General features: G+C 40.5%; 2 protein-coding genes across 2 annotated transcripts in view; one reads left to right on the plus strand and one right to left on the minus strand.

Moving 5' to 3' along the window:
• The window catches only part of CD80 (CD80 molecule), a 50948-nt gene extending 42376 nt beyond the window's left edge, over positions 1-8572 (plus strand). The window contains exon 6 of the mRNA XM_074404319.1: positions 6682-8572. The gene's annotated coding sequence lies outside the window, so the exon portion shown is untranslated. The remainder of the gene's footprint in view (positions 1-6681) is intronic.
• The window catches only part of TIMMDC1 (translocase of inner mitochondrial membrane domain containing 1), a 30264-nt gene extending 12618 nt beyond the window's left edge, over positions 1-17646 (minus strand). The window contains exons 1-5 of the mRNA XM_003935486.3: positions 17033-17646; positions 14815-14980; positions 10712-10800; positions 10320-10387; positions 693-771 (exon numbers count right to left, since the gene is read on the minus strand). Coding sequence (XP_003935535.2) covers positions 693-771; positions 10320-10387; positions 10712-10800; positions 14815-14980; positions 17033-17271 — 641 coding nt within the window. The 5' untranslated portion in view covers positions 17272-17646. The remainder of the gene's footprint in view (positions 1-692; positions 772-10319; positions 10388-10711; positions 10801-14814; positions 14981-17032) is intronic.
• Between the last annotated feature and the right edge of the window lie 3881 nt (positions 17647-21527).

The following is a 21527-nucleotide window of genomic DNA, read 5'->3' on the forward strand; positions in this document are numbered from 1 at the left end:
ATGGTGAAACCCCATCTCTACTAAAAATACAAAAAATTAGCTGGGCATGGTGGCGCATGCCTGTAATCACAGCTACTCAGGAGGCTGAGGCACGAGAATTGCTTGAACCCAGGAGGCGGAGGTTGCGATGAGCCGAGATCGTGCCATTGCACTCCAGCCTGGGTAACAAGAGTGAAACTCCGTCTCAAAAAAAAGTCTGACTCTACTAAAAATACAAAAGGAAGGAAGGGAGAAAGGGAGAAAAGGAGGAAGAAAGGAAGGGAGGGAGGGCTTGTTAAGGAAGGAGATGCTTGTTAACTATTTGTTAGTTTTCCCTTCTCCCATAAATACCTCTGTTCAAACTATAGTTTCAGGGGTTAGCAATATTTAAACAGTTTTACCCAGTAAAAAGGAATTTTGAATAAGGGCCCTATCTTAGATAGGTGTATTGAATCATTGTTATTTATTGTGATAACTTTTAAGTAAAATGTGATAACTTTTAAGTAAAATAAACTATAAATAAAAACTGTAAACAAGATAAGCTATTGGGGTAGAATTAGAACTGGACAGTCAAAGCTACTGCCAATACAAGACTAGAGATCTTTTATCGATTCTAAGGACTAAATTTTCTTTGAAAATAAGTGAGACTTTTTAATAGGCAAGGCATTAACGAAAGTTGTGCCAATTTAAAATCAAGCCATGTTAATGCTTACCCCAGCAATGCTCCAAGTGTACCACCAGCCACCAGGCCACGTAGGCCTAAGTTTATTCTAAAAAGACTTCCCGTGACAGCTATTTAAAAACAAGAAAGGCAATATTAAATCATCTTTAAATATGAGAATCCTATTTTAAAATTTTCCTTCTATAAAAAGGGCAAAAATCCCTAACTGAACTTTCTGAACCCAATGTTAAAATATTATTACAGCTGATATTTACTGAATCTAAAATGCCAACACAGGTAGCTTCCCATCTACTCTGCAGATTCAAAGGAAGAAACATCCCTTCTACAAAAATAAATCTCCAATCTGTTCTATGGATCCAATCATTCTGCTTCATTTTTGCCCATCTCTCCTTAAAAATTTGAAAACATTTTCCCCCTTTTCTTTCTGTCATTTCTTTTTTCTTCAAGGAAAATTTTTAAAAGCAAAAAAACCTTCACTAGCCCCTCCAGTTTATGCCTTTCCCTAGACTCACTCTCTTTACTGCTATACAGCACTACTTAGGTAGGGCGACAAGCAAGCAGCATTTGGCCCACAACGCTGGTGACCAGAGCACAGACAGACTTCTTTCCTTTCTGCTGGGACTGTGCATCAATCATGCTCATTCGTTTTCCTTTCACTATGCACAATGCAACTAATGCCATCTAAGGTGGTAACACTTTTTAAAGAATAACATTTGAGGCCAGGCACACTGGCTTACACCTGTAGTCCCAACACTTTCAGAGGCTAAGATGGGCAGATCACTTGAGGTCAGGAGTTCTAAAACAGCCTTGCCAACATGGCAAAACCCTGTCTCTACTAAAAATACAAAAATTAGCCGAGTGTGGTGGTGCAGGCCTATAATCCTAGCTACTCAGGAGGCTGAGGCATGAGAATTGTTTGAACCCCGGAGGTGGAGGCTGCAGTGAGCAGATATCATACTCCTGCACTCTAGCCTCAGTGACAGAATAAGATTCTGTCTCAAAAAACAAAAGAAATAACATTTGAGATTTACATTTTTAAGTACTATATATTCATTTTAAGAAATTTCAAAACAAGAACCAAAATAATCTTTGATCCCATTACCTAGAGTAATGAGTTAGTCCTTTTTTCTGATCCTCCAATCAAAATTTAAAAAACCAAAAAACAAAAAACTGGGGCCATGCTGTACATACTAAAATTTTCACAGAACATATTATTAAATTCTGTATCACTAAGTTTTCTTCCACATGGTTCCATTGCATGGAGGTACCACAAATTTTTGTCTAATACATAGGTTTTCTCTTTATAGATACTTTAAATAAAGGTGTGATGATAATCCTTCCACAAATCATCTTTTTATACAATTGTTGCCTTAGAATGAACTCACAGAAATGAAATTTCTGGGTCAAACAGTACAAATGTTTTTAAGGCTTTTGACTTAAATTACTAAACTGCTATTCAAAAAGGATGCATAAACTTATTTTCCAAATAAAAGTATGCATTAATCTAGTCTTTTGCATTCTCTTATTTTTTCCAATTTGACAGGACAGAGGTAGTATGTAATTTTAAGTTGCATTTCTCTGATTAGTACAGAAAAGCACTTGTTTTTCTTTTTCTTTTCTTTTTTTTTTTTTTTTTTGAGACGGAGTTTCCCTCTTTTTACCCAGGCTGGAGTGCAATGTGCAATGGCACGATCTCGGCTCACCACAACCTCTGCCTCCTGGGTTCAGGCAATTCTCCTGCCTCAGCCTCCTGAATAGCTGGGATTACAGGCACACGCCACCATGCCCAGCTAATTTTTTGTATTTTTAGTAGAGACGGGGTTTCACCATGTTGACCAGGATGGTCTTGATCTCTTGACCTCGTGATCCACCCGCCTTGGCCTCCCAAAGTGCTAGGATTACAGGCTTGAGCCACCACGCCCGGCCGAAAAGCAGTTGTTTTTCATTAGGTTTACAAGTTATTTGTGATACCTCTGTGAATTACAAATTCATGTCCTTTGTCCAAGCTTCATTTGAGCTATCCTTTCTTTTTGATGTATTAGGGCTTTTATCCATTACCTGCATATAATATTATTTTGGAGTTGTTTACATTCAATGTCTTCTATAGTATTTATGACATAGATAAGTTTAAAACTTCTATGTGGCCAAAACTGTGTTTCCTATATATTTCCTAATTCTTACACTTAAAAATATATAGAGTTGATAAACATGAGTTTGAACTGTGCAGATTTACTTATACATGATTTCTTTTTCCTTTTCTTTTCTTTTTTTTTTTTTTTTTTTAAGACCAAGAGTCTCACTCTGTTGCCTAGGCTGGAGTGAATGGCATGATCTTGCCTCACTGCAACCTTCGCCTCTCAGATTCAAGCTATTCTCCCAACTCAGTCTCCCAAGTAGCTGGGACTACAGGTGCGCACCACTACACTTGGCTAATTTTTTGTATTTTTTAGTAGAGATGGGGTTTTACCATGTCGGCCAAGCTGGTCTTAAACTCTTGACCTCAAGTGATCTGTCCACCTTGGCTTCCCAAAGTGCTGGGATTACAGGCATGAGCCACCATGCCCAGCCACATGATTTTTTTTTTTCAATAAATATATTGAAAATGTTTTGGAGATATGCACTAATTTGAAAAAACTCATAGACAGTCTAGTCTAGAAATATCAAAAAAATCAAGAAAAATGTACGTCTTTAAGTGCATGAAATACATGTAGATACCAATCTATGTGTGAAGAAACTGTTTATGTTATTTTTAAGGCTTCTGGAGAACAGTAGGCTATTAGCAGTTAGGTTTTTAGGGAGTCAAAAGTTATATGTGGATTTGCACAGGGCAGAAGTCAGCATTGTGTTCATAGCTGTTTTCAGTGTTGTTCAAAGGTCAATTGTGTATACGTACATATTTATTTAGATTCCCACCCAGAAATCAGAGACATATGTACATATATATTTTCCCTAATCTTTTGTGAATGTTTTACATAAGCACCATAATAAATGTTAACTAATACTGTTGTACTGAGTAGTTATAATTGCTTTCCAAATAGTTAATAATTGTTCCAGCCCACGAAGGGTCTATTCTTTCCCAAAAAATCTAAAATATCACCTTTACTTATTTGTGTGTGCTTGGTTTTGTTCCTGATCTTTGAATTCTATTCCACAGATGTACCAATACCTCACTGTCCTTTTTATGGAAACTTTATACACATTTTAATTTTACACTTGCAAGGCCCCTCATTATTTTTCTCTGAAATATCTTTGCTATGCTCATATAATCAGCATTTTAGATATAATTTAGACATTGTATCTTTTTTTTAAAAAGTCTGTAATTTTGATTTGAATTGCTTTCAATTTATAAAGTAGAATACGGTTAACTATCAACTATTCCCCCATTTCTATTATTTATACTTTAATGACAACAACAATCTTTCAAGTCATCTTTTAAAATATGATCTACAAACACAGACAATTTTGTTTCCTCCTGTCTAAAAGCATTGTCTTTTTCCCCTTCTGTATTAATGTATTTTTAACAGTTTTACTGAGGTATAATTTACATAACCCCAAATTCACTTAAAATGTAAAATTCACTAATTTTTAGTAAAAAAATTTAGTTATACAACCATCACTAAAATCCAATTTTAAAATGATTCCATCATTACAGAAAGATCCCCCATACCCATTTGTGGTTACTCCTGGTTCCCAGTCTCACCTCCGGTAATCACTAATGTACTTTTTAACTCTACATATTTGCTTATTCTGGACATTTCCTATGAAAAGAATTATATATTATGAAGTTTTTTGTGTCTAGCTGCTTTTACTTAACAATGTTTTTGAAGTTTGTAGCATGTCTGTAGCATGTAACAGTTTTTTACTGATGAAAATATCCAACCGAATAGATGACAGGGAATTGCTAAGTCACACAGTAAATTATGCTTAACCTTTTGTTTTTTTTGTGATGGAGTCTCACTCTGTGGCCCAGGCTGGAGTATAGTGGCATGATCTCGGCTCACTGCAACCTCTGACTCATGGGTTCAAGCGACTCTCCTGTCTCAGCCTCCCAAGTAGCTGGGATTACAGACGTTTACCACTACACCCAGCTAATTTTTATATTTTTAATAGAGACAGGGTTTTACCATGTTGGCCAGGCTGGTCTCGAACTCCTGACCTCAAGAGATCCACACGCCTTGGCCTCCCAAAGTGCTGGGATTACAGGCACGAGTCACTGCACCTGGCCTTCCAATGGTTTTAATTCATTTGGATTTTCTTTTTTTTTTTTTTTTTGAGACGGAGTCTCGCTTTATCCCCAGGCTGGAGTGCAGTGGCACAGTCCCGGCTCACTGCAACTTCCATTTTCCAGTTTCAAGCAATCCCCCTGCTTCAGCCTCCTGAGTAACAGGCACGGACCACCATGCCCGGCTAATTTTTTTTTTGTATTTTTAGTAGAGAAGGGGTTTCACCATGTTGGCTAGGATGGTCTCGATATCTTGAACTTGTGATCTGCCCACCCTGGCCTCCCAACGTGCTAGGATTACAGGTGTGAGCCACCGCACCTGGCCCTTTTTTTTTTTATTTTTTTATTTTTTTTTTTAAGACGAAGTCTTGCTCTCGTTGCCCAGGCTGGAGTGCAGTGGTGATATCTTGGCTCACTGCAACCTCTGCCTCCTGGGTTCAAGCAATTCTCCTGTCTTAGCCTCCCAAATAGATGGGATTACAGGCATCTGCCACCACACCCAGCTAATTTTGTATCTTTTAGTAAAGACAGGGTTTCTCCATGTTGGTCAGGTTAGTCTCGAACTCCTGACCTCAGATGATTCAGCCATCTTGGCCTCCCAAAGTGCTGGGAGTACAGGTGTGAGCCACTGCACCCAGCCAATTCATTTGGATTTTCTACATCCACGATGTTGTGGGTTACCCTCCAGAGACAATAAACACCCCTCCCAAAATTTGAATCAGATATTGAGATGCCAAACTACCAAGATGTACTAAAACGACGCCAAAAGGATTATTATACTCATAATGAGGCTTTGAGGGAGAGCAAGGCAGGATCCCAAGCATGTCCCAGAATGGTTTGAGAGCCTGAAGGGTGAGTGACTGGCTTGTGGTTTTACACTGGTTAGAAGGTGGGGCTAGAGCAAGAGTTCCCTCATGTAGTCCTGAGCCTGCCTGCATGACTGAAACTTCCTATTGGTGTCAATCAAGGTAGCACTTGGGCTTTCTTATCAGCTTGTCAAGATGTGGGGCAAAAAGGGAAAGGGAGACTTCCAGTTTCTGGTGCGGCATGTGAGAAGTTAATTTATCACTTATTCCTAACAACAAGTAAAAAGCTAAACAAAATGAAAAACTGACCACTCTTCTTAAATCCGTCAAAGAAGGGAGATCATAGGTAAAATACTGCCCTCTAAATAGGAGAGACAGACAGATAAATACAGAGAATCACACCTTATTAGAGCAGAAACCCATGAGCAGAAGAAACTTCCATGGAAACCAGTACCAGAGTAGGAAAATGGTAAATTGCTGGAAGCTCAGTGTAGAACGGTCTAAGACCTAAAAGCTGTAGGGTGCCCAGTCACAGAGGGTTCTCACACTCCAGGAGCTCTACCAAGTTCTCCCAGTAAAGATCTGAGAAAAATCCCCCAGGCTTCCGGCAGGGGGAGGAGAAAAGTAACCATATAGAAATATGCCAGAACATTTTGTTATTCTTACCAAGGTCTGCCCTCAAGATAAATGGTTTTGCACAGCCCAACCTATTGGGGTTTTGTCAGAGATTAACCAACTTGGGGAATACCCAAATGCAACCTGCTCTAGTCTCCCATGTGGAAGAAGGGAAATACGCATTCCAACTCACTGTAGTATCCTGTTCCACCAAAGGAGAGAAAAAAATGGAAAAGCACTTGTGAAGTTAACATTTCAGAGGCACAGGCTCACTAAAAGACTAAGAACCTACTCATGGGACTGTAAAACATTGTCTCTTTCCCATATCTTAATACCAAATTACTAAAGACCTATTTACTACAATTCTTTTTACCCAGGTACATCATGTCTAGCTATCAAGAAAAAAATTACAAGGCATACTAAAAGGAAAAAGCAGTTTGAAGAGACCAAGCAAGTAAGACCAACAGAGGAAGCACCAAAACCACACTCAGATATGGTGGGGATACTGGACTTATCACATGAAGAGTTTAAAGCAACTATGACTAATATGCTAAGGGCTCTGATGGATAGACAGTACTCAAGAACAGATGGGCAATATAAGCAGAGAGATGGAAATTCTAAGAATCAAATGAAAATGATAGCAATAAGACAAATTAAAAAACCCATTGTAACAGAATTGAAGAATAGTAGACTGGACACAGCTGAGTAAAGAATCTCTGAGCTTGAAGACATATTAACAGACACTTCCAAAACCAAAAGACAAAGAGAAAAAGGATGGGGACCTCCCCCACCAAAAATAAACATAGAACAAAACATCTAAGAACTGTGAGACAATTACCAAAGGCAAAACATAAGTATATTAGAATACCAGAAGTGAAAGCTAAAGAAATCTTTGAAACAATAACTGAGAATTTATCCTAAATTAAGGCAGACAACAAACTGCAGATCCAAAAAGTTCAGAAAACACCAAGCACAGCAAATGCTCCTCAACATTACACCTGAGCATATCATTTCCAAACTGCAAAAAATCAAAGACAAAGAAAAAAATAGTAAAGTATGTGAACAGAGGGCAAAGACACCTAAATAGAACTAAACATAGGAAAATGACTAGGGAGAACTTTCTAGGGAAGCTGTGGCTGACAAATGATCTAGTCTTTGAAAGGTAAGGTTAAGTAGGAGCTGAACAAAATAATTGTGGTAGTGATAAAATGTATTCGAGAAGAGGGACTGATTCACAAAAGGCAAGAAGATGCTGGGAAATTCAAGGAGATCGTAAAGTGAAAGCAAAAGAGTGGTGGTGCATGGAGGCCAGATCAAGAATCGACATTTAAGTGATGGAAAACTATTGAAGACTTTTAAACAGAAAAGTGGCAAAATTATATTCATATTTTAAAAATGTAACTAGGTTAGATGGAGAGCACATCAAGATTAGAAACAGGGAAGATATGACAGTAGCAGTATAATTACTAGGAGTAGAAGTGGAAAGAGAATAAAGAGCAAAACCGTATCATTCCTTGGTTACTGGTTTTGACTTTTTGTGTGTGTGTGTGTGAGACAGGGTCTCATTCTGTTGCCCAGGTTGGAAAGAGGTGGCACAATCACAGCTCAGTGTAGCCTCAACCTCCTAGGCTCAAGCCAGCCTCCCACCTTGGCCTCCTGAGTAGCTGAGACTACAGGGATGAATCACCATGCCCAGTTAATTTTTTGTATTTTTTGTAGAGACAGGGTCTTGCCATGTTTGTTGCCCAGGCTGTTCTCAAACTCCTATACTCAAGCAACCTGCCCACCTGGGCCTCCCAAAGTGCTGGGATTACAGGCATGAGCCACTGTGCCCCGCCTAGTTTTGACATTTAAGAGTAGATGACAGAAAATGTAACAGCAGGAGCAAGTAAGGAAGTAAAAGGGGGAAGACCCATGTAAAAATGCTTGCAAATTTAAAAATAAAACATTGTGTCTGCTCCAATGCTATTAATGCCTATTTCTAGTTTTATATTTTAAAAAGTTTTCATTAAAATGTTGTTTGAGGATCAGGAAAAACAAGTGATACTAGGCTTAATACTTGGGTGATCAAAGAATCTGTATAGCAAACCTCCATGACATGCGTTCACCTAAGTAACAAACCTGCACATACTGCACATGTACCTTTGGACTTAAAGGTTAAAAAAAATGTTACGTTCAAATTGTGTATGTTTTCCCATGTGTGTACACACATACACAGAGAAGAAAGTACATGTAGTAGCAAGAAGATAAAGCAAGTGAATAGTTAACAATGGATAAATCTTTGTATGTGAAGGATAAAGACTGTTCTTTGTATTATTTTTATTTTGCAACCTTTTGTAAGCTTATTTCCAAATAAAACATTTAAAAATGATTATGCTCAGAATACGTATGTGTTTGTGTACCTAAGAGAATGTACATGATTTAAGCCGAATGCGGTGGCTCACACCTGTAATCCCAGCACTTTGGGAGGCCAAGGCGGAAGAATCACCTGAGGTCGGGAGTTCAAGATCAGCCTGACCAACATGGAGAAACCCTGTCTCCACTAAAAATATAAAAAATTAGCCAAGTATAGTGCTGCATGCCTGTAATCCCAGCTACTTGGGAGGCTGAGGCAGGAGAATGACTTGAAACCGGGACGTGGAGGTTGCGGTGAGCCGAGTTCATGCCATTGCACTCCAGCCTAGGCAACAAGAGTGAAACTCTATCTCAAAAAAGAAAAAAAAAAAGAGAGAGAATGTACATGATTTAATGAGTGATTTGAGTATATATGGTGGTGAATTTAATTTACCTTTCTGAAATGAATGCTCATTTAAACATTATTTTTTAAATCTGACAAGTAAAAATTATACACATAAGGTATACAATTGGTGTACAATATGTTTTGAAATATGCGTATATTGTGGAATGGCCAAATCAAGATAATTAACATATACATCACTTCATGTACCATTTTTTGAGGTGAGAATACTTAAAATCTACTTTTTTTTCTGAGATGGATTTTCTCTCGTCACCCAGGTTGGCGTGCAATGGCACGATCTCAGCTCACTGCAACCTCCGCCTCCTGGGTTCAAGCAATTCTCCTGCCTCAGTCTCCTGAGTGGTTGGGATTAAAGGTACCCACCACCACACTTGACTGTTTTTTGTATCTTTAGTAGAGATGGAGTTTCACCATGTTGGCCAGGCTGGTCTCGAACTCCTGACCTCAGGTGATCCACCCATCTTGGCCTCCCAAAGTGCTGGGATTACAGGTTTGAGCCACCGTGCCCTGCCAAAATCTACTTTTAAAAAGCAATTTTGAAGTATACAATACACTGTTATTAACCATGGTTACCATGTTTTACATGGAACTCTTGAACTTATTCCTCCTGTGTAAATAAAATTTTGTAACCTTTGACCAACATCTTCCCAACCCAATATCCAGTCCCTGGTTATCACCATTGTACTTTCTATTTTTAATGCTCATTTAAAAGACTAGAGGCAGAGAGCTTTAAAATAAAATCCAAGTTCTTACCATAAAATATCTAGTCCCCTATAGTCCTCACCAATCTCATCTCAAGCTACTCTTCCCTTCACACTCACCAGGTTATTAACCTGCTTTTGAGGAAATGTATTACCTTAGAGCCTTCCCCCTTGACGTCCCCTCTTCCTTGCAAGGCTTGTTCATTTCTATTCTTTGGGTATCAGCTTAAATGTCACTGCCTCAGAAAGGCCTCTGACTACCCTGTCCAAATGAGATCCTGTTGTTTCACCGTGTTGTTACTTTCTATCATAGCAACCTGTTTTATCGCATACATGTTAGACACTAAAATCCAGAGAAAGAAAGGGCCTTGCTATTTTGCTCATTGAGTAAACCAAGGGTGAAGCACAACACTGTCTATAAACACATTTTGCATGAATGTTGATGAGATGTGATGGGAAGCCAACCAAAGAACTCAGTAGTTCTGATTTATAAATCTTCACATATTTTCTAAGCTATATTTGAGAAGATTGAAAAATATAAACAAAAATGTCTTACCTCCTGCAATTACAAAATGGCTCACGGCATTTTTACTTCGGTATACATTCAGACCAGCGTTCACTGTGCTAGGAAAAAGCGACAAGGAAAATATAATATTTAAAGCATATCCCATTTACCTTTTTGAGTGTTATTTTTGCTGACTTAATAGACTTAGAAAGGCCTACTGTATCAATCTCTAGTCCTAGCCTAGGCCTCTTCAATGTGTTCCAGACATGGATGTAAAACCATAACTACACCAGTCTTTTATATAAACAAAAGTTCTTGAAAAAAAGGTATTATGAATCACTTTCATGTGGATATTCAGTTTTCATAATCCCACCCGCTCATAAGATACACTTCTAAAACAATATCAAGAAAATTCACCATCTCACAATTCAGAGTGAACTTACTTGAATATAGTCACAAACACTGCAGTTCTCCAACCCCAGCGCCAGCCATACCGAATGAAGCCTCGTGTGGCAGCACGATGTGCACATTGCTAAAGTTAATTAAAAAAACTGTGAGGTTCCAAGATACCATCATATTTTCTTTTTCCAGAACTGTGGTAGAGGAATTTTAGCTATTGATTAGTCAGGTACACCTAAACAGACAGAAATACTAGAAAATCTCTAGAAATATTATTACTTAAGTTTTGAGGCTTAAGTAAAAGTTCCATGTGTACCCTACCAGGAGATGGAAAATGGTTGAGTGTCCCTTATCTGATATATGAGACCAGAAGTGTTTTGGATTTAGGATTTTTTCAGATTTGGGAATATTTGCATTTAACACTTACTGGTTGAGCATCCCAAATCCAAAAAACTGAAATCTGAAATGCTCCAATGAGCAACTCCTTTGAATGCCATGTTGATGCTCAAAAAGTTTCTAATCCCAGCATTCAGGATTTCAGATTTGTGATGCTCAACCTGTAACGAGTTATAAATCTACAATATAAAATAAGAATCCACGAGTACCTACTAATAGAAATAAATTATAAAGAGATATATAAATAAGTAAATAGAGGGGGAAGGGAAAACACTTCCTTAGAGCATAATACTAAGCAATAAATGTAGAAAGAATGATAGACTTTAGAAAATGCCCATTTGGTCAACACAGTCATATCTTTCAGGCAAGAATCATCATTAAATGCTAAAACTTCCTGGGTATGGTGGCTTATGCCTGTAATCTCAGCACTTTGGGGGGCAAAGAAGGAGGATTGCTGGAGCCCACAAGTTCAAGACCAGCCTGGGCAACACAGTGAGATACTGTCTCTACAAAAAAAGAAAAAAAAAAAAATTAAATTAGCTGGGCATGGTGGTATGCATTTGCAGTCCTAGCTACTCAGAAGGCTGAGGTGGGAGGAAAGCTTAAGTCCAGAAGTTTGAGGTTGCAGTGAGCTTTGATCACGCCACTGCACTCCAGCCTGGGTAAAACAGCAAGACCCTGCCTTAAAAAAAAAAAATCTATATCTATATCTATATATATAGATATAGATATAGATAGATAGATAGATAGATAGACAGACAAACTAGATAGATAGACAGACAAACAGATATACAGATAGATAGATAGATACTAGGCTTAATACTTGGGTGATCAAAGAATCTGTACAGTAAACCTCCACGACACACATTTACCTAAGTAACAAACCTGCAAGTCCTGCACATGCATCCCTGGACTTAAAGGATTAAAAAAAAGTTACGTTCAAAGTGTGTATGTGTTTTCCCATGTGTGTATACACATACACAGAGAAGAGGGAGAGTACACATAGTAGCAAGAAGATAAAGCAAGTGCGGTGAATTGCTAATAATGGTTAAATCTCTGTATGTGACGGATAAATCTGTGTGTGTCTGTGTACACACACACACATACACACACACACACACACACACACACATACAATATACACACACAGTGGCTTACACCTATAATACCAACACTTTGGGAGGCCAAGGAGGGCATGCTGTTTAGGAGTTTGAGACCAGACTGGGCAACATGGCCAAAACCCTGTCTCTACAAAAACAAAAAAATTAGCCAGGCATGGTGGCACATGCCTACAGTCCCAGCTACTTGGGACGCTGAGGCAGGAGAATTGTGTAAACCTGGGAAATGGAGATTGCAGCGAGCCAAGATTGTGCTACTGCACTCCAGCCTGGGTAACAGAGTGAGACCCTGTGTCAAAAAATAAATGAATAAATAACTTAAAAAAAAATTTTTTTGCCGGGCGCGGTGGCTCAAGCCTGTAATCCCAGCACTTTGGGAGGCCGAGGCGGGTGGATCACGAGGTCGAGAGTTCGAGACCATCCTGGTCGACATGGTGAAACCCCGTCTCTACTAAAAATACAGAAAATTAGCTGGGCATGGTGGCTTGTGCCTGTAATCCCAGCTACTCAGGAGGCTGAGGCAGGAGAATTGCCTGAACCCAGGAGGCGGAGGTTGCGGTGAGCCGAGATCGCGCCATTGCACTCCAGCCTGGGTAACAAGAGCGAAACTCCGTCTCAAAAAAAATAAAAAATAAAAAAATTTTTAACTATAAATGCCAAAATAGCATTTGATGAAAACAAATTTGATGAAAAGTAGGATATTTACATAGTCTCAAAGGAACTAACAAGTACTCAAAATACTTATAAATTACAAAGGGAAAATAGTAATTTTACAGGGTATAATTGGCAGAGGCCATCTTAACCATGTAACTAAAGTAAACATCACCAGTAAAGGAACAAAGATATCACATGCTTTTGATTTAATATCAGTTCTAGGGTGTTCCTGTCAAAAAACATAGCCTGAATGCAATCAGGAGAAACCATCAAACAAACCCAAATTGAGGGATATTCTACAAAATAAATTAACCATAGCCAAAGCCATGAAAAATAAACAAACAACAACAAAAACAAAAAAAAAACAGAGAAACTCTTCCAGACTAAATGAGACCAAAGCTGCATGACAAGCAAATTCAACAGATTCTGGACTAGACCAAAAAAAAGTTTAAATTAATTTTTTAATAAGAACTCAAGCCTAACTTCTGAATAAAAATTTTTTAAAATTTATTTTTATTTTTATTTATTTATTTTTTGAGACGGAGTTTCGCTCTTGTTACCCAGGCTGGAGTGCAATGGCGCGATCTCGGCTCACCGCAACCTCCGCCTCCTGGGTTCAGGCAATTCTCCTGCCTCAGCCTCCTAAGTAGCTGGGATTACAGGCACGCGCCACCATGCCCAGCTCATTTTTTGTATTTTTAGTAGAGACGGGGTTTCACCATGTTGACCAGGATGGTCTCGATCTCTCGACCTCGTGATCCACTCACCTTGGCCTCCCAAAGTGCTGGGATTACAGGCTTGAGCCACCGCGCCCGGCAATTTATTTTTAAAATAAATCATATTGTGGGATAACTAGCAAAATTTACAGGTCTTTAAATAAGATAATAGTACTATATCAGTGTTAATTTCCTGAACTTGATATTATAATAGTGGTTATATAAGAGAATGTTCTTGTCTTTATGAAATACACACTGAACTCTTCATTATGTCTCTAACCTATTGTCAAGTAGTTCAGAAAAAATTAATACGTATTACACAGAGGGAGAATGATAAAACAAACATGGTAAAATGTTAACAGTGGAGAATCTGGATGAAAGGTATATAGGAACTCTTTGTACTATTTTTGCAACTTTCAAGCCTGCCGTAATTTCAAAAGAAAAAATTAAAAATTTTCACCCACTTTCATCCTAGCTGAATTAAAAGGGAGGGAAAAAAAAGAATAAAGAAAAAGTTAAAAATTCTCTGAGCTTGAGCCGGGTGCAGTGGCTCATGCCTGTAATCCCAGGACTTTGGGAGGCTGAGACAGGCGGATCACAAGGTCAGGAGATAAAGACCATCCTGGCTAACAGTGAAGCCCCATCTCTACTAAAAATGCAAAAAATTAGCTGGGCGTGGTGGTACATGCTAGTCCCAGCTACTCGGGAGGCTGAGGCAGGAGAATTGCTTAAACCCAGGAGGCGGAAGTTGCAGTGAGCTAAGATGGTGCCACTGCACTGCAACCTGGGTGACAGAGCAAGATTCCATTTAGAAAAAAAAAAAAAAAAGTCTCTGAGCTTTAATATTGTCACAGAAGAACTGATGTACAGATCTACTGATGTAACAAATAAGTTAGCACTCCATAAACTGTAAATGTTAAATATTGCTTTAGTGTGAGCTAGTATACTCATGGAGGCTTTATGAATGAGTTAAACATGGTACAGTTGAGCCTTGATGATTTAGCAGGGGATTGGAAGAAATGTATTTCAGAAAGAAAAGCCACGGTGGTGATGCCAAACATGCCTGTTCTGAAGATAAATAGTCTCTCAATCCACATGTAGGCACTTTAGCATTAGTACTTTCAGTTACTAAGCATAGACTTTATTTCTTTACTCTGACATCTTAAAACAACCCTCCATCCCCACAAACTAACTGAATTATTAAGTGTAAAGTGAATTGCTAAGTCAGTGTGTCCCAAATTCCTTTAGACCACCAATACATACCACAGCATCAAATCGGCTATGATAAACTTCTGCCTGGCTCTGCTCAATGTATCGTTCTTTAGCATTAACAAAAGCTGGTACTCCTCCATACACCATGCCAAAGACGCCTGCTGTCAATGCCGCCTTACAGATATCAGAAAGTTCTTTTGAAAGTTTCTGCTGTTCACTACAACATCAAAAAGACAATGTTGTTTGGAATTAATTTATGGACACTGCTCTCCAAAAACTCTATATAATCAGAATTACCCCAAATGCTAACACTACATTTTTCATCATAGGAAGAATCCACAGATGAATTAAACAGTTCTGTTATATTAAAAGGAACATAAGTCTCAGGCAAAACTAAGCTATGCTGTTAGAATTAGGACAGTGGCAACTCCTGAAAAGACAATGACTGGAAAAGGCACAAGGGGAGCTTTTGGGATGTTATAATAGTTGCCATTTCTTTCTGAGTGTTGGGTATAGCTATGTTCAGTTTGTGAAAATTCATTTATCAGTATACTTATGTACATTTTATCAAATGCATTGCCTACTCCAATAAAAAGTTTTTTTAAAGGTGTTTTTATTTGATGACTATTACACCTATACATTACCCTTATAAACAGGAAAAATTTGTGAGTTGGATAGAGAGACCAGTATTTCCGTGTTTAAATTTTAAGCTAACTTTTAGAAATTACACCAACTGGTGACATTTTAGGGCAATGCATGAAAGAATAAAAACGTGGATGTAAGGCAAAAAATCTAAACTCTATTTTACTAAATAATGTCATGAAATATTCTGATAGGGGTGTATTAATAAAAGCACTGGGCTGGGCACAGAGCCACATGCCTGTAGTCACAGCTACTTAGGAGGCTTATGCAGGACTTGAGCCCAAGAGTTCAGGTCCAGCATAGCAACACAGCAAAGATCCTGGCTCTAAAAATAAAAAAATAAACAAATGCGGCCGGGCGTGGTGGCTCAAGCCTGTAATCCCAGCACTTTGGGAGGCCGAGGTGGGTGGATCACGAGGTCAAGAGATCGAGACCATCCTGGTCAACATGGTGAAATCCCGTCTCTACCAAAAATACAAAAAATTAGCTGGGCAGGTGGTGCGTGCCTGTAATCCCAGCTACTCAGGAGGCTGAGGCAGGAGAATTGCCTGAACCCGGGAGGCGGAGATTGCGGTGAGCTGAGATCGCGCCATTGCACTCCAGCCTGGGTAACAAGAGCGAAACTCCGTCTCAAAAAAATAAATAAATAAACAAATGCTTTTTAAAAGACGCACTGGAAAAATTCACTATGCAGTGGGTGGCACATGCCAATCTAAAGTAACAAGGAAAAGCTACAATTTAATTCCATTTATTATTCTCAAATGCCTAAGAAGCTAGAACTGCTAATGGAGCTTCCAAGATGTCATCCTGAAACTGATCTAATAGCTGTCTGAGGTATTAAGTTACTATAAAATAATTGCCCTTCTAGGCCAGACACAGTCCAGCCGCGATCGCTCACGCCTGTAATCCCAGCACTTTGGGAGGCGGAAGCAGGTAGATTATTTGAGGTCAGGAGTTCAAGACCAGTGTGGCGGCTGTCTCTACTAAAAATACAAAATTTAGCAGGGCGTGGTGGTGGGCACCTGTAATCCCAGTTACTAGGGAGGCTGAGGCAGGAGAATCGCTTGAACCCAGAGATGGAGGCTGCAGTGAGCTGAGATCGAGCCACTGCACTCCATCCTGGGTGATAGAGACTCAACCTCAAAGAAATAAAAAATAAAAAAGGTACAAGTTTGGGCCGTCTCGGTGGCTCACGCCTGTAATCCCAGCACTTCGGGAGGCCAAGGCTGGAGGATCACCTAAGTCTAAGAGTTCAAAACCAGCCTGGCCAACATGGCACGAACCCTGTCTACAAAAAATACATTTTAAAAAGTTAGCCGGGCGTGGTGGCCCGCGCCGGTAGTCCAGGTTACTCAGGAGGCTGAGGTGGGAGGTTCACTTGAGTCCGAGAGACAAAGGTTGCAGTGAGCCAAGATCGCACCACAGCACTCCTACCTGGGCGACAGAGCAAGATCCTTTCCAAAAAAAAAAAGGACGTTAAGCTTGGGTTACAATGATCAGAACCCCAAATATAATTTTAAAGTGAAGCACACCATCCTTGGCGTCCTAAGGCTGACCCAGGTTACCAAGGCTTCAGGACATCGCTTCCGCGGTCCTCCACCCCACCTCAGACCCCAGGCACGTTTACTCTTTGAGAAACAGCTCCCGGAGGCGGTCCCATCCGGATTCCGGGTAATAGGGCTCTGGGACGAAGGCAGGCGGCCGCTGACGCTCCGCAAGGGTCTCCGAATCGGCAGTCACAGGTTCGGCAGCAAAGATTCGGGGGAAAGGACCCAGTGCTCTACTGAGGAAGCTCCGCGATGCGGGTGGCGGCACCTCCACGGCCTTCTCTCGACCTGCAGACAGACACGGTGGCGGCACCTCCATGGCCTTCTCTCGACCTACAGACAGACACACCTGGGCGCTCAGGACTTCAAGTCCTCGCGGGCTTGTCGTGGGAGAGCGTAACTGTACAAGGTGAGAACCCGTGCATTTGGACAACGCTAACCCTCGGCCGGAGAGCTCGACACACACGACTTCCGTCCTGGGCCTGACTTTGGAGACCTTGTCAACAAGACAGAGGAAGTCCCGCCCGACCGGGGCAAAGGCCAGAGGGCACGGCGACGGCAAAGCCGGAGCCCAAAACACTTCCGGTTGAGGGCGGGTCGGGCAGCTGTTGTGCTGAGTCCACCCCCGGAAGTGAGTTGGCCGCTGGAGGTGAAACTCAGCGTGATCCCGGCGGGCCTTTGCTCCGTGTCTCAGTGCTTCCTGAGTCATGCAAACGGAGTCTGCGGCTGGTTACGTTCAGCTCGAAGTGGTAACAGGTTAAAGTAATTTAGCGTATTAAAAATGCCAGGAATCCCTCCTAAATGAGGAAGAAAGTGCAATATTCAAGTGCAAGTGGAGTACGGAAAGAGGGAAAGGCAATTTGTGCAAAAACAAGTCCAACCTACTCTGACAGCCTTCCAGGCTGGGCGGGGTCCGTTTGTACCTTGTCAGTTCTGTTTCCTAAAGAAACGAGCCATTGGAAATGGGTCTTGGTGCCAGTTACACCAAGATTTCGAGAACACTTTTTTGAAGAATCAGCTTTTTGACAGGTCTTCATGAGGTAGATTTCACCCCCTTTAGTTCATATGTGTGTACTGCTTCTCAAAAGGCAGGAAAATTTCTGGAATTTCTATCGAGTGTTTGATAGTCCAGCAATAATTTCCTGTTACTACCTCTGCTAACATATGCTTCGAAGTATAGTTTTCATTAAAATGAATGCATTTTTTTAATTTTTAATTTTTAATTTTTAAATTTTTATTTTTTGAGACGGAGTTTCGCCCTTGTTACCCAGGCTGGAGTGCAATGGCGCGACCTCTGCTCACTGCAACCTCCGCCTCCTGGGTTCAGGCACCTCTCCTGCCTCAACCTCCTGAGTAGCTGGGATTACAGGCATGCGCCACCATGCCCAGCTAATGTTTTGTATTTTTAGTAGAGACGGGGTTTCACCATGTTGACCAGGATGGTCTCGATATCTTGACCTTGTGATCCACCCGCCTCGGCCTCCCAAAGTGCTGGGATTACAGGCTTGAGCCACCACACCCGGCAAAATGAATGCATTTTAAATATTCTCAATATTTGTGTAATTTCATTATGTAAGAAGCATGCTCCCTTACTGCCAATCCTGTCACCTCCTTTATTCCTTTCTAGTTGTAAATCATAATTGCCACACTGTAGTAGTAATAGTGTGGTAGTGTACAGTAAGTAGACTTACGGAGTTTGATAGCTGGAAATTCTACACATAAGTCCCCAAGAAGTGACTGACTAGAGTGACTAGCTGAATTAGCGACAGCTCCATGAAAACTACTCTGGGAGACAAGATTTGATTCGGCACCCATTGTAGCACTCACTACGCTGCATCATAATTTCCTATTTGTTAATCTGTCTCAATAAACTATCCTTGAGGTCAAAGACCAAATATATTCATCTCTATACCTCCAAGACCTAGAACCGTAGTAGGTGCTCAGTAATTGTTGAATGAATAATTCAGATCCCCTGACTTCTGGCTCTGGGTTGCTACTTATCCCATGTTAGGTAGTGGTGGGTATCAAGATAAGGTACCAAGGCCTGAAAGCCCAAGAAAATGGCTGTACAGTCTGTTTCTAACCTGTATGTGGAAAAGCTGAATGCTTAAGATGACCCCAGAATTATTCTGGGATGAGGGAGGACTTGAAATGGGTAGGAGGGTTTGGGTAGGTGTTGGGAAGATACTGATGAAATCCTTTATATACAGCTCAAACGCCCCAGCATTTACTAACCTGTAGATGAGGTTATATTAACAGGCAAATTTTTAACTCCGTAACTTGTTTCTCCTTTGGGTAACTGAAGACTAATTTGTAAGGTTCCTTTTGCTACCTAATACCTTAAAAAAAGTCCCCAGTTCTTTGGCTGCTGCTCACACTGTTGCTGTTCTTCCATCTGAGCTCTCCCACATTTCCTATTTCCCAGTCCCTTAGGGCTTACCTTCTTTTACCATGAGGGAAATAACTCACCCTCCTCTGTAGTCTGCTTTTTCTTCTTTTTTTTTGGATACAGTCTTAGCTCTGTCGCCCAGGCTGGACAGCAGTGACATGATCTTGACTCACGACACCTCTGCTTCCTAAGTTCAAGCAATTCTTGTGTCTCAGCCTCCCAAGGAGCTGGGATTATAGGCATGTGCCACCACCCCCCGCTAATTTCTGTATTTTTAGCAAAGATGGTATTTCACTGTTTTGGCCAGGCTGGTCTGGTGTTTTCCTGGCCTCAAGTGATCTGGCCACTTAAGCCTTCCAATGTGCTGGGATTACAGGTGTGAGCCACTGTGCCCAGCCCTGTGGTCTTCTTTTTGAAGGTTCTCAGATCAACAGTCTAATCCAGGAGTGTCCAATCTTTTGGCTTCCCTGGGCCACACTGGAAAATGGGGCATTATCTTGGGCCACACATAACACTAAATGTAGCTGATGAGCTAAAAAAAAAAAAAAAAGTTCATGCATACATCTCATGTTTTAATAATGTTTGCAAATTTGTGTTGGGCCACATTCAATGCTTTCCTTGGCCACCTGCAGCTCGTGAGCCATGGGTTGGACAAGCTTGGTCTAAGGCAAAAGGTGTTACGGGGTTTACTGGACTGTTTCACACGTGGCTGGCTTGTCCCCAGGACTTGTGTTTGCCAGCAGGGAAGGATTTCAGTGCAATCACCATACTGCTTGGAACACCATTCTTCTACCTTTAGCCCTTGTTGCTGAATTCTGTTTATAGAACCCAATAGTTTCTTCCCTCATAGTGAATTTTTTCCCCAGGGGTTAGCAGGTTCCCTTTCCTGCCAGGTTCACCAAGTACTGCCCTTGCTACGTATTTTACATTTTGTTACATTGTATAGAAAATTTTCCCACAGGTAGAATGAATGAATTTTGAGAACTCCAAAGACCATTTCATTTACTCATCCTTTGTGGTGTAAATTAATTTTTACCTACACAAAGTTTCCCATCTGCTCTAGTTGGAAGTTTCTTCTTCCTCTAAACTCCAGATCCACATTGTCTTCATGAATAATCAGCATTTCTGTTGCCTTAATCACCTTCCAAGTATGTGTGATGCCTTTCATATTGTTTATCATCTCAACAACACAGCCCCTTGAGGTTAGGGAGCCTCCTGTAAACTTCCCTTGTCTCTGTGCATAGTAGATGCTTAAGAAGTATCTGGTAAGTATTAAATGAGTGATTTGTAAATGTAACTCTGTTCCATCCACAACATCTTACCTCTGGATGCAGTAAGATTATCCTAAGAGAGGATACCTTTAGATGTATGTAAAGACAGACTTTTGTGCATCTGTGCTTTCTTTTTTTTTTTGAAACAGGGTCTCACTCCCATTGCCCAGGTGGGAGTGCAGTGGCGTGATCATGGCCCATTGCAGCCTCAACATCCTGAGCTCATGCTATCCTCCTGCATTTTTTTTTTTTTTTTTTTTTTTTCCCTGTAGAGCCAAGGTCTCACCATATTGCCCAGGCTGGTCTTGAACTCCTGGGGGCAAGTGATCCTTCTGCCTCAGCCTCCTAAAGAGCTGTGATTTCAGGTGTAAGCCACTGTGTCTGGCCTGTTTGTGCTCTTGTTTATAGTCAGTGTGTAGGGAGCTCTTGGAGGTGACTCAGATGAGGGCATTAAATTTTTTGCTCTTGGGAATTTTGGGCTGAGACAGAGCCTAATAGGCAATGGAACTACATTATAGCAGCACCCTGGAAACAGTCAAAATTATTGCCGAGATTCCTGGAGGTGCCCTTGCTTCTGTCCTTCTAACCACTATGAAACTTGTTTAGATTCCACAAGATGCTCTCATATCCTTCTAGTAAGTTACTTTGCTTAAACTAGCTAGAGGCAGTTTCTGTTCTTGACAACTAGGAAAATCTGACTGGATATAGTAGAATAAGGTGAGTCACTGACAGCACATAGATAACACTCCCAAAATAGATAAAGAAAAAGCATTATTTGTGTTATCCAAGTATCCTATTTCATTCAAATAAACTATTCCTTCCTTGACGAAAAGCATGGCCATTAGCTCTCTGAAAAGGAAAGGGTAAGTTTGGGACTGAATTAGTAATAATAACAACAAATAAAACCTTCAAAAG

Source organism: Saimiri boliviensis, chromosome 8, assembly GCF_048565385.1.
Source record: "Saimiri boliviensis isolate mSaiBol1 chromosome 8, mSaiBol1.pri, whole genome shotgun sequence".
Lineage (NCBI taxonomy): Eukaryota > Metazoa > Chordata > Mammalia > Primates > Cebidae > Saimiri > Saimiri boliviensis.